A 13,917-nucleotide genomic window follows, 5' to 3' on the forward strand; every position below is an offset into this window, starting at 1 on the left:
CCAGGGCGGGGGGTCACCTCTGAGGTTTCACCGTTCCATCCCCATCTGTCTTCTCCCCAATCCTCCCTCCCATTGCCTGATCCCTTCTGGGCTCAGCTCAAAAGTTTAACCCCTTCCCAGGACCTGTGTGCTATTAAACCCAAACTCTTGAGACTGAGGTTCTGAAATTGAGGGTTTATTGAACCGTTCGGGGAGCTAGCTGGAACAGATCCTGGGACACGTTCTGCTACTGCAAGCTGAACACTGGGTGGCAGTTGGAAATGTCTCCACCTGACCCAAGAGCCAAGCAAGCGTACTACGGTGAGCATCGGGGGAAGAAAAGCATAAGCTGTTGACACGGAGGCCACACTGGTGCTGGATAAGAGGGGCCAGGAATGCCAGTGGGGATAGGAGGACAGTCCATAAGGAGAACTTGCTCCTCTGGATTGGTTGGGGCTGGTAGTCCAGAAAGTTTATATGTACCCAGGAGGCAGCAGTGGCACCTGAGGTCAGGTCCAGGGGTGGAACATACAGCCAGGAATGTGGAGCAGGTAGCTGCTAACTGACTGCAGTCCCTTCCTCTCTCCCCTGCCCCTCTGCCCTTCGTAATTAAGTTTAGGGATCTCAGAACTGTCTCTCATCAGGGCTTTCCCTTACTTGGGGGAGGGATGGGAATAATCCTGGCTGACATGAATTGGGACAGTTCATAGGTTTATTGGATTCTTACCCTGTGAGACAGGTCCTGATATCATCTCTGTTTTACAGATTCAGGACCCGAGGCCCAGTCTGCCCTGAATCATGGAGGGGAGTGTTGGGGCAGGCGGTGCAATCCAGGCAGTGGCCTGCTGGGCTATGCCCCCACCCCTGCAGATATGGATGGAAGGGTGACTGCTGCCTGCCATGGTTTTGTCACACATTTAGGCACTGCGCCTCCGTGGATGCATCTAGCAAGCGATTCCACTAAAATAGTCTTCATCTTGTAAATTTTCCAGAAAAAAGGTGTAAGCCTTAAAATGAGGTCTACTTGAGTTGTCAGAGGGTCTAGAAGATACAGGTTCAGTCTCATGAGGTGATTCACTAAACAATGAGCTAGGAAAACAAGGACATGGTGACATCCTGAATGGAGAAGGCGTGTGGCTTCCCACCCCAACGTGGGGAAGTATTAATGAATCAAGCTTAAGGACATTGTGTTTCACATATTTATCCCAAGTTCCAATGCTAATTTTAGTTTCTATTTTTATTCTAATAACAAAAAGATTGTCTCTTCAACCTCGTTTTGCTCTTTTGACCTTTCCGCTCGGCTGTGCTTCCGATCGGCCTATTTTGTGAACACTTGACACACTTTGAGGTCCTCTAACTGGGTGGCCCTTTCTATTTATGATATTTACAGCAGGTCTGAAATGATGTGCTTGTTCTCCTTCTGATCACACCATTTATGCAAATATGTAAATGTTTTCTTCTCATTTCTGATAGTTTTCCCTGCTCTCCTACGTCCTCTTGCCTGCTTATAGGGGATAGGCGAGGTAGGAGAATTCTGAAAATTTAAAACCCAAGTTAATAAAACATTATTAAGAGTTATATGTATCTATTGTAAGAAAAGCAAAATCTAAGAATGCGCCTGAGTTAAGTGACAAAGTCCCCACTGCTGTTCCCCCAGCTCCACCAACCCCACAGCCGGCAGGCGACTGCCAAGAGAGGAAGGGTCCCTGAGTACACTTTCCTGCACACAGTCACCCTGTGGCTCAAAAACAATGCGATTCAGTCAAAGCTCTTCCTCCAAAAGGAGAAGTAAAATTTTCTTAATTATGTAAGTCAGGATGAAGAAGACCCTGTGAAACACACTCCATGATCTACAGCTTATGGCAGGGAGTAGTCGCAAAGTCTGAGAAGTGATTGGATTCCCCTGAGGCTGTGGAGAGGTCCTAAGGGAGGAGGATGCACATCTGTCCCAACGGCTGCTGCTGTTTGGATCTCAAGTGTCCCCCAAAGGCTTAGTGCTGAAGGCTTGGTCCCCAGCTGATGGCACCCTTGGGAGGCAGTGGGAACTCTGGGGGTGGGGGACGGGTGGAAGGGAGCAGTCCCTGAGGGTGTGTCCTTGACAGGGATCTTGGCCCCTCCTCTCTGCTTCCCCATGAGGTGAGCTGCTCCCCTGGCACTACCCACCTTATCACTGGCCTCCTCACAGGCCCAAAGCAACAGGGCCTCCAACCTGGACTGAAACCTCTGAAACTGTGAAGCAAACTAAGCCTTTAAATTGTTTTTCTTAGCTATTTTGCACAGCAATGGAAAACTAAGTAACAAAAGGGCCATCCATACAGGCTGTTTTTTTTCCCCCAGGTGCTGAGAATTGAACCCGGGGCTTTGAGCAGGAAGTCACTTTGGGAAAGTAGGGACAGAGTAGAAAGGAAATGCAGGGAATTGTTGCTTTATTCTAAGCTCTACTGTGCTTTATAGTTCTGAAAACATCTAGATTTTATTTCAGAAAAAAAAAATGTTAGAAATTTAAAGAAAATTACAAGCATGCATTATAAGAAAAATCAATTTTTCAAACCTAGCACAAAATAAGTGCTCAAAACCATTAGCTCCAATTATTATTTCAGATGGTACAATAATATATCATCTGTAAGTATTTGCTAGGGGACACAATGTAGAGAGGAGGCACAATGCAGAGAGTAGGGCTTAAGCAAGCTCTGTTCCAAAAGATGACAGCGCTCATGTTTTTGATTTATGCCTCACTGAACAAAATTTAGGCACAAAGTTGTAAGTGAGAAATTGAACATTCCAAGCTCCACAAATCCATCATTTTCCTGAATATGTACAGTCATTCCTAGGTTCCATTCTATTTCCTTAATTTAGCCAAAAAATAGTTTTGCTATTGATTGAATTAAGCCGTTGGCAAAGTATTTACTGCCTGTTTTTATAAATAAACTTTTTTGGAACCCAGTCCATTCACGTACATGCTGTTTACAGCTTCTTTTTCCTATACCCACGGAGCAGTTGGCTTACAACTAACTCCACAGACATAGTCAGTAGCACCGATTGCATACTTTAGGTAAGTCAGTTTTCCCGTGGCCCTAATTTATCTAATGTTCATTAGATGACTCTTAGACAAAGAAAGATGCACAAAAATAATGCCCTTTACAACTATAAAGTGTAAATAAGAGACCAGGGACCAGGGGTGGAGCTCAGTGTCAAAGCACTTGCCACGCATTCTTGAGCCCAGGGTTCAATCCGCAGCAGCTCCAAAAAAAAAAAAAAAGGTCAATAAAAGATGAGCTGCTGAGGTAAGAGTGCCCCCTCACTGACCGGACACTGCCCACACAGCCTCCTCCACTTGCTGCGAGCTCTCAGTGATGTTGTAAATGACCACGTCACACTCCAGCAGGCGCAGGAGAAGGTCTTCTCTGGAGATGGTCTGGAAAGAGAAGTGACAGTCTCTTGCAGAGGGCTAACACGATGACCTTGATATTTAGACAGGATGGCAACTTCCAGATCAGGCTGCCTGGAGGAGTAAGTACCACGGAAACATTTGCAGAAGGATTTGGATGTAACATGAACATTTGGCTCCTTTCTGTGTGGAGTTTTCAAGTGACAAAGAAGTCTGAGGAAACAGCCTGGAACAGGTGATTAAAAATGGTGCAACAATCTCGGGTCCTCCCTCTGCATGCCGTTCCCTCCCCAGCTCAGACCATGTTGGAGGACCACGAGTGAGCACTGAAAAGCGACTCAAACCCCATGCGAGATTATTTGAGCAGCTACGTATCAGGAATCACTTAAAAGTGCTGTGAGTAATTGGTTTGAATTATTGGGAACCCTCAAGATGGAAAGAATCTGGACGTAAGGTATCTTAGTACACTTGATAGTTGGGACTATTTTAAAAACATGGAAACTAGCAGGGCATGGTGGCTTAATCCCAGCTGCCTGGGAGGCTGATGCAGGAGGACTGATAGTTTGAGTCCAGCCTCAGCAAATTAGTGAAGCCCCAAGTAACTTAGCAAGATCGTGTCTCAATATAAAATATAAAAAAGGGCTGCAGATATAGCTCAGACCACTGAGCTATATCCGCAGACCTTTTATATATTTTACATTGAGACAGGATCTTACTAAGCACCCTGGGTTTATCCCCAGTACCAAAGATAAACAAATAAATATGGTCAGACCTATCCAGGATCAAATAGGTACATTTTCAAGAGAGTTGTTGTCCTGACCCACATTCCTGAATCCCTTTGTTCACCTGACAAAGATCTGTGGTTCTGCTTTTGGCCCTAGGATAGAGGCAAAATAATTAATGGTTATAAATGCATATGGTTGCTAATATTAAGGGCATCATGTATGTGCATGTGTGTGTGTGCGTTTTAGGGGAAAATTTTAGCAAATAAAAGACCTGGACTCAACTAAGCAAATGGCAGCCTGCTCTTGGAATGCTTATAAGAAGGCCTTCATCTGGGGCACAGTGTGGCCAGCAGAACAGGCTGCTTTGCAGCCCCCCCACTCACTCCCTCAGCCAAGCATCATCCTTGTATGGTGCGCAACCTGCATAGCTTCCCGTGGCAATCCTAAGTGTGTGAAAGGGGCTTAGAGGAACATTTGAGATTCAATGAACTTGAGAAAGATGTGATTATGTCTCATAGGAGCTGACATTTGAGTTGGGTTGGAGGGGCAAATATGAGCTCACTGGCAGAGTTTGGAATGCCCAGGGAACAGCAGGTGATTTGCCAAATAGAGGCATTTTTTTTTTTTTTTTTGGTACTGGGAATTGAACTCAGGGGCACTTGACTACTGAACACATCCTCAGCCCTGTTTTGTATTTTATTTAAAAACAGGGTCTCACTGAGAGGCTTAGCGCCTCAGTTTTGTTGAGGCTGGCTTTAATATTCTTTTTTTTAGACAGACACAATATCTTTTTTTTTTTTTTTGTATGTGGTGCTGAGGATCGAACCCGGGCCACACGCAAGCCAGGCAAGTGCGCTACCCTTGAGCCACATCCCCAGCCCCTGAGGCTGGCTCTGAACTCACGATCTTCCTGCCTTCCTGCCTCAGCCTCCTGAGCTGTGGGATTACAAGTATGTGCCACAGTGTCCGACCAAATAGAGGCACCTTTCACAACACGGACCAGCTCCACGTTTTCCATGCTCAACTCCCCCTCCCTTCTCTGTCACTCTGCTTCTTCCCACTGGCTCCCCACAACCGGGCACTAGCTATACTGGCTCTTTCTAGTTGAAAGCGCAGGATGTGCTGGGTTGTTTCTTTCCCCCTCATCTGCCTGGCAAGCCTGACTCAGTCTGGAGGCCCAGCCTCATCTCCAGGAGGCTCCTGGATCAGAAGGTCAGGGGAAGTGAGGGGCCTCACTGTCTGGGATCTGAAGCTGCATTTGCCTGTCTGTGGATCAGGCCAGAGCTTGTCCCCTTGACCTTCAAGGTGCTCAGGGTGCTGCTGTGTGTGCCCCTGGTGCACCTAGCTCCTGGTCTGCTGTGGAGCTCCTGCTGGGCTGTGAGCTCTCTATCTATGGACCCCGGGTCTGCTCCGCGCACATTCACTGAGTCAGATCTGGGGGCACACGAGAGCCCTGGGATCTGAATGCATGCGAGTGCCAGCTGGGAGGCTTGGGAGCTCTCAAAGGTGGCCGAGGACCATGCCCAGTGGGCTGTGGGAGGCGAGGTGGGTTAGGAGCCCACAGCGACAGAGGCCTTCAGCTTGTGTGGGAGACCAATCTTGCTTGTGACTGAGTCACACTCCCTGGCTGGGTGCTGAGGCGCTCAGTCACAGAAATGTGGCAGAGCTTTCCCCACCCTTCTTGGGTTTGAGGGTCGGTGTCTCAGTGTCGTGCATGGGTGTGTCTTGCTACAGCCCCATGGATGGAGCTACACTCACTTGTTCCTTTGTAATATAACCCCTTGCCCTGTTTAGGATAGAATCTTCCATGGAAGTGCCTTGTGTGTGTCCCCTTCTCTTACTGTGCCCTTGGGTGTGGCCTACCCAAGGTGTCAGTCAACCTGCTGACAGTGGACATCATGAAGATAGACTCAGCCCCCTGAAACCCGACCCCTTGCCTCATTTGAATAGCTTCTCCTCAATAAAAGGGGTCAGCACGTGTGTGTGTGTGTGCTCTCTCTCTCTCTCTCTCTCTCTCTCTCTCTCTCTCTCTCTCTTCCTGCGGACCCTTAAGGTCAGAGGAGCCGTCACAGCGACCCCAAAGAAAAAGGTATTGTGTCTCTTGTGTGGTTATTTTGTGCAGCCCAGTTAGCCCAGTTCAACTGGAGCGACCCCTGAGCCTCTTAGTCTCGAGAACAGAAACCCGGCAAGCTTGGCTGGAGGGTGATTATGTGACGCCAGTTACAGTGGTTTTTGTTGGTTTTTTGCCATGCCGGAATCAAACCCAGGGGTACTTCACCCCTGAGCTACGTCCCCATCCCTTTTTATTTTTTATTTTGAGACAGGGTCTTGCTAAGTAAGTTGCCCAGGCTGGCCTTAAACTTGGAATCCTCCTGCCTCAGCATCCCAGGTTGCTGGGATTACAGACATGTGCCACTGTGGCCTGCACAATATTCATTTTTAAGTTTTATTTTTAATTGATACATAATAATTGCACAAGTTTATGGGGTAATGGGTTAAATCTTGAAGGATGACTAGCGCTGGCTGGTTGAAGGAGGAGGAAGGTGGTCTGGGGACAGTGTGCTCAAGGCTGTACGGTAGGGTTCAGGGAGCAGCAGGTGGGACAGGGTGGGAGGGGGTCCCCTGGGACCCCTGGGAGAGGAGGCCCCCTTGTCGCCGGCATTCGGATGTCTCGGGTGAGTGCTGTGCAGACTGTGTGCGTGGAGGTGATAGTGTTTCACAGTAAGACACAGCACCATGGTCCACGGTTCCTGGGTGGCTTGTTACCAAAGGTCATGCCGCCATGGTTCAGAGTGGTTGTGGGCAGAAGTTAGGTTAAGCACAGCATAAAAAGAATGTTAGGCGCCTGAGAGTCCAAATTAGATCCATCCTTTCCAAGAATGTCTAATCTAAATTATTTTTTCAGGCAAAAATTTCAGCCACTTCACGAAAAAGCCCTGCCACCATCGTGCTGCCGCACACCCTGCACCTGCAGCGACAGGGAAGGGGAAGCCCAGAGCAGCCACACTCAAGGAGGCACTGGGAGGGGACCTTCCCTGAGAAACGGAGAAAGCCCCCTGACTCACTGAGTACGTTTCCACCGCAAAGTTGGGCCCCGGGCTCTCGGGCTGGGAGAGCGTGCCCACGATCTGGAACGTGCCCTCCTTCAGCCTGAAAGATGAGGCTTCCCGGGCAGCTGGCTTTTCATCTTCCTCTTCTTCTTCCTCTGTAATTTCTTCCAGGGATGCCCCAACGACGCAGTTAGACAGGTACTGCAGGAAAACACATTCCCAAACTCTGAGTGCACATGAGCGCAAGGAGAGTCGATGCCTGGCAGTTCCAAACACCAGTCTTTCCCATGGGCTGGCTGGGTGCCACCAGGGCCAAGCTGGTGCTCGGCAGACTGTCATCTCAGTGCACTTCCTGCCCACAAAGACCCCGCCTAGGGGTACTGCTGATTGCCCACTTCCTGGATGAGAAGCTTTCTGGCAGAACTGGATAACCCACCCAAGGAACTTCCCTGCATCAGCAATAGCCAGAGCCGACTCTAGTGAAGATGTTTGTCTTGTCCACTTGAAACAGAAATGGGATGTGAGCCATTTAAGGGTTTTTTAGTAGTCACATAAAAAAAAGTAACGAGAGCTAGGGAGGGATGTAGCTGAGAGGTTGAGCACTAACTTGCCTAGCATGTGTGAGGCCCTGGGTTCAAACTCCCAGCACTTAGGAAAAAAAGTAAGATGAAATTAGTTAATTTAATTAATGCTTTATTTAATCCAATAAATCCAAACTACTATCAATTTAATATATAATCAACATAAAACAATTAATGAGACATGTTCTTTTTTTTTTTAATACTACGTCTTCAAAACATGGTATGCATTTATACTTTCAATGGTAACACTGAAGTGTAACCTATCTTTGGGATAGCCTATCCAACATTTCAGAGTTCCATATATATATCCTGTTAGATGTAGATAATCTTATTTTAATTTACATATTAAACTATGTAAATAATAATGACATTGCTGTACCTGAGGAATGAAAACTAACAACACCAACCCAAGTCCCACCTCATTTATTTTGATAAACACTGCGAGGTGGCATGCCAGGTTGTTAGCTTCAACCTCTTATTGGAAGAGAGTGTCCCAAATACATTTCGATTGTATCTCAAACATACATAATCAATTTTATTATCCCATGTCGCAGATGAGGAAATTGATGCCCAGCAATAAGTAACTTTTCCAAGATGACGGCTCAGGTGCTGAGACTTGAGAGAGGGGTTGTGGGTTGCCAGCTGGGCAAGGGCTCTACCACTAAGCCACATGCCCATCCCTTTTTATTTTGAGGCAAGGCCTTGCTAAATTGCTGAGGCTGTCTTTGAACTTGTGATCCTGGGGCCTCAGCCTCCTGAGCCACTGGGATTACAGGCTGTGCCACTGCACCCAGCCTCCATTTCTTTTTTTGTGTTTCATATTTCCATTGCCATGTTGTTTAGTACAGATTAACAGCAATTGCCTGGAATTTGAAAGAGGCCCTGCTTCATTAAGGACTAATCAGAAAATTTTGCTATTGAAAAACTTTTGAAAAAGATCTTTGCATACCACAGAGGTTTTATTATATGTTGTAAAACACAGTCAACATCAAAAGGAATGAACTAAAGGTCAAAGTGCTTTTCTTCCCTCATTCCTAACCTCAGTCATGTGACTTTTTTATACATGCCAGTGGCTTGCCATGGGATTCAGAACACAAACCGAACTGCCGAGCCAGGCCCTGCACATCTAGCCCTCTGTGCCTGAACCTGCTTCACTGGTTTAGGCCACAAATACCTATGAGTGCTGACTGTTCGTCACTCAGGAGCTGATAAGGGCCACATTGTGACTGACTTCTGTGGGACTCTTCCTCCATAAAAATATATTAAATATTATATTTTATGACAGCATGCTATAAAGCTAAACATAATCTCTGGCAATAAAATTTTATTTGTTTTTGGTTTTTATTTGCTGATTTTAAAATAAATTAAAATGCTTTTATGGGCCCAAAGTCTTGTGGGCCCATCTTGAGAAGATGGCACATCAGACACTCTAACTTCATCCCACCAAGGTATTGCCCTCTCTGTGCCCTGTGAGCAGTTCCCTGGCTGGACCCTCATCCGGCCTGGGCGGCTCTCAGGAGAGCTCCCACTAGGTGCTCTTCCCACTCACCGTCATCTCACCTTCTCTTCCTTCAGAGTACTCGGGACACATTGAACTATCTCGTTTACTGAAAATAGTACTTACTATCTTCTTCCAGCAGAGGCAGATGGAAGTAGCCTTTTTTTTTTTTTTTTAATCTTATTCACTGTCCAGTTCTCTGGGCTCAGCACAGTACCTGGCATTTCATAGGTGCTGATGAATGCATGAATCCCATCCAACAGAAGGGATCATAGTTGAGTTTCTTGTATAGCCTTTGAGACATTTTCTGTGCCTATCTACCTATCCATCCATCCATATTCTCCATATCTATCTTTTTGAAAAACACAAATAAGATTTCTGAGAGAAAAAAAAAGAGAAAGAGAGAGGGAACATGCTTATGTGTGTGCATGTGCGCTGGGGATGGAACCTCGGGTGTTATGCATGCTAAGCCCTGCTTTACCACTAAGTTATGCCCTCAACTTATATTTGTCTTTTTTTTTTTTTTTTTTGAGGTACTAGGGGTTGAATCCAGGGGCATTCTATCCCTAAATTACATCTTCAGCCTTTTCAAATTTTTATTTTTTTATTTGGAGATAGGGTCTTGCTAAGTTGCCAAGGTTAGCCTTCAATTTGTGATCCTCCTGCCTCAGCATCCCAGTTAGCCAAGATTACAGGTATGTGTCACAGCACTCAGCTATATCTGTCCTTTTAATACTCCCCTTCTTTGAAAATTTTTATTGTACTGTTTTAGTTTGCTTGTGTCCTTGCCCCTTATTGCCCCCCTTTGCTGGTAATTTGGAAGATGTATCATGTGTTTTGAATCCCTTATAGTAGGTATATATCATACACATGGTTTATATGTATAATTACATACTATAAAATATGCAAATTTTACATATAAATTATGTAGCTAAATCTCTGTTTTTGACTCATGAATGCGGTAGAATGGTCTTTCCAAATTCCTGTTCTCCCGCAATCTCTAACGTAGTGTACTTTGCAAATAGGGTCTTTGCAGATGTAGTCAAAATAAATCCATACTGGATTAGGATGGACCCTAATGCCATGACTGTTGTCCTTATCAGAAGAAATTAGGGTACAGAGACTCAGAGGACACCATGTGAGGAATGAGGCAGAGATGGGGGCAACGGGTCTGTCAGCTAAGAGATGTCAAGGATTGCAGGCTCCCAGACAATCCAGGAGAGAAAGGTGGCATAGATCCCCTCCCTGCAGAGGTTCTAGAAGCAAGGAGCCCTGCTGACACCTTGATGTTGCACTTCCCTTCAAGAAATGTGAGATGATAGAGTCTCTTGTTTGAAGTCATCTAGTTTGTGGTGATTTGTTATCACAGCCCTAGGAAACCAGTGCAGACACTTGGTACTAGAGCTGCATCCTATTTTAGGCAATTTTGTCTTGTTTTAATCTGAAATCATTAGCTTTAGAGGTTCCCAGGGTGAGGTTAGATTTCTGTGTCACTCCAGAGGGCACAATTAAGATCAAAGGGTCCTACCAAGGGGAATGACAGATTCATGACTTTCTGGTTTCAGCAACTTAAGATGAAGGGCCCCTGGGTTTTCCTTTTGAATATCTTCATTTTCCAGAACAAAAGATGGAGGTACTCCAGCCCAAAGAGTCCCTGTTACATAACACGCTCACAAAAGAGCCGGACTAATAAAAAATGCTTCATGAACTTAACTTTTCCATCACATGCCTGCTTCAGATGCAGTGGCAGCATAGAGACACAACCTCGTTAGGAGGGAGGAGACTCAGTCAGGAGGCTAGGTCCTGCCCCGAATTCTCTACATGAACCTGGACAAGTCCATTTCTCCCTCTGAGCCTCAGTTTGTCCTCAGTTCCCAGGGAGGAAGCAGGATTGGACCTGTGATCTCCAAACACTTGTGTTTCCAGCTGGGAGCCCATGTCTAGCTTGGTTGCGAACCGGGGCCCAGGGGTATTGGCGGTGGCCAGGACGTGGGACTTCCTCAGGGGAAGCGGGTGGGGGCCTGGTACCCGGCGGCGTGGGCAGGGGTCCGGCTCTGCGCCGCGGCGGCTCACCTTCCCGATGTTCCTGCTGCTGTAGGTGTCCAGCAGGTTTATAAACACCCTCTGGACCCGGATAACTTTCTCCGGAGGGGCAGCAAATTCGTCTTCAGCCATGGTGGGAGCTTCGCTGGTTGCTAAGGTGAAAGAGTCCCTCGGTTGCTAAGGAGGCGGGTCCCGGGAGGCCGTTCCAGTCGGGCTCTTTGGGGGCGTGGCTTGGGCGGTGGGTGGAGCGTGCTGGCCCGGGGCGTGGCTCTGGCGCTGGGTGGGGCATTTCCGGGAGGAGGTGTGTCGCGCGGGGCGGGGCGCCCAGGGGGCGTGGCGTGGTTCTGGCGCTGGGTGGGGCATTTCCGGGAGGGGGCGTATCGCTCAGGCCAGGGTGTCTCGGAGGAGGAGTGGCGTGGCTTGGGCGCTGGGCGGGGCATTTCCTGGAGGAGGCGTGTTCCGAAGGGCGGGGAGTCCCGGGAGGGGGCGTGGCGTGGCTCGGGCGCTGGGCGGGGCACGGCGGGAGTGCCGGGTTCCCGCCTGGGGTTTCGGGTGCCCGGTCGGTTTGTGGGCTGCAGTTTGGGGTCCCAAGTGAGCGCTTTTCCCGGCAGCGGTGCACTTGCAGTCTGTTCTCATTTTACCGTACGACCCACCGCGTGCCCTCTGGCCGAGGCGTCTCCTTTTGGAGCCTCATTCAGCGTCTGTCACACGGGGCCAGGTGATCTCTGTTCCCTTTCATTTCTTTCCACTTGACCAAAAATATTGATATGATGACCCTGACGAAAGGATCATCCCCTGAACCCAGCTGAGCCTCGGGCGTTCCTTCTCCTGTGGAACGGTCTCCGGGGCGACGCGACTAAGTCCTCTACTGGGAAGAGAAGCGGTTGCCTCGGGGCTTGGGGGCCAGGACCCCGGAACTACGGCGTGGGCGGTCTCCTCCGCGCAGCCTCCCGCGGTCGGGTCCACAGGACTCATGGCTTAGGGGTTGTTCCCAGAAGGCTTCTGAGGGTGAGGAGGAGGGCCACTAGAGGCCATGTGGTGCCCAGGGTTCACTCACGTTCACAAACGGATGAAATTTACACGCTTGACCTTCTTTCCAAATGAGATTACCCGTAGAATTTGCTAAATTAAATTTTAAAAAAAAATAACTTATTAGTGGACCTCAAAGGTTGTGCTGGACTATGAATATATTCTGTAGTTATTTTAGAACAAATAGCCCGATTGTATCAAAATATTTAAAAACGTTAATTTGTTAAATGTAAGTATTCCACATATACAGCGTTTTATTTCCCCCTATGGCTGCTGCTTTTTTTTTTTTTTTTTTTTCCCAGTGCTGAGGATTGAACTTGGCCCCAGGAATGCTAAGCAAGTCCTTTACCACTGAGCTACATACCCATCCCTCCACATTTTTAATACTGATTGCTTTGAAACAAATGGCTGTGGCCCAGAACCTCCAAACAGTTTGGAGACTCTGGGCTGTTAGGGACTCAGGAGATGTTTGAGTTCCAGTGAAGCCATTTGAGGACCACTGGGTCCAATCTTTTAACTTCCCCCAGGTTGTTCAATTGGCTTTTAAACAGGAGTAATACCACCAGCCTAATAGGACTGTTTGGATTAAATAAGACAACACATTTTCTAAAGTGGTCTCCAAAGGTGAAATTACTGCTTGTTTTTGGCAGGCTGAAAACTTTCAGGAATGGAAACCTGTTTCACCTTTTTAGAGTTCTAGTTCAGTGGTACAGCACTTGCCTTAACATGTATGAGGCCCGGGGTTCTATCCCCTGCCCCCAGATAAGTGCATTCCATTTTTGCCTCAAACCCCCCCTTTTTGTGTGAAAACACACACACACACACACACACACACATACACACACGGGATTGAACTACGGGGCACTCAACCACTGAGTCACATCCCCAGCACTATTTTGTATCTTATTTAGGGATAGGGTCTTACTGCGTTGTTTAATGCCTCGCCATTGCTGAGGCTGGCTTTAAACCAGCGATCTTCCTGTCTCAGCCTCCCGAGCTGATAGGATTACAGCCTATTTAAAAAAAAATATGTGTGAGCCTCATTAAAACTTCTTCTGTTTGAATTTTTCCAAAGTTGGGAACAATTTGCTCAAGGCACAAAAAAGTGCTGTCAATTTAAATGCAAAGGCACTCATGCAAGACTGGTGCCAAAGCTGATGGGGTAGATATGATTCAGCATTCTTTCAAAGGACTTGTTGGCTCGAATATTCTAATGTTCACCTGATTCCTCATTTTCGAGGTGTTCATTTGTCTTTGCTTTCCTTATTGATATAGTTAGGCAGGTAAATACTTTGGAAGTATTTCAGCTAGGTAACTACAATGAAATAACCTAACTTACCTTTGTTTCATTCTTACTGTTTACACTCCAGATAATGGCAAATGAACTAGCTCTGTAGTTACAATGCTGATGGCTTCCAGATTATTTTATATTTATATTGGTAGAAGTCTATTGATTACTTCTGTTATACCAACTGATGTCTTTATTTTTTCCCTCTTTCTAAATCAGCCTACATATAATCACGAAGTTCATGTGATGGCTTTTATGTTACTGTATGAGCAGACCTTTTTTGGGGGGTGGTGAGCTGGGGATTGAACCCAGGAATGCTTCAACACTGAGTCACAT

At 47.0% G+C, this 13,917-nt stretch overlaps 1 protein-coding gene across 1 annotated transcript in view; it reads right to left on the reverse strand.

The window, feature by feature from the left end:
- Ak7 (adenylate kinase 7) overlaps positions 1-11,461 on the reverse strand; it is a 70,277-nt gene extending 58,816 nt beyond the window's left edge. The window contains exons 1-3 of the mRNA XM_027950919.2: positions 11,295-11,461; positions 7,158-7,343; positions 3,286-3,394 (exon numbers count right to left, since the gene is read on the reverse strand). Coding sequence (XP_027806720.1) covers positions 3,286-3,394; positions 7,158-7,343; positions 11,295-11,396 — 397 coding nt within the window. The 5' untranslated portion in view covers positions 11,397-11,461. The remainder of the gene's footprint in view (positions 1-3,285; positions 3,395-7,157; positions 7,344-11,294) is intronic.
- Positions 11,462-13,917: the final 2,456 nt, after the last annotated feature.

This window comes from Marmota flaviventris, chromosome 2 (genome assembly GCF_047511675.1).
Source record: "Marmota flaviventris isolate mMarFla1 chromosome 2, mMarFla1.hap1, whole genome shotgun sequence".
NCBI lineage: Eukaryota > Metazoa > Chordata > Mammalia > Rodentia > Sciuridae > Marmota > Marmota flaviventris.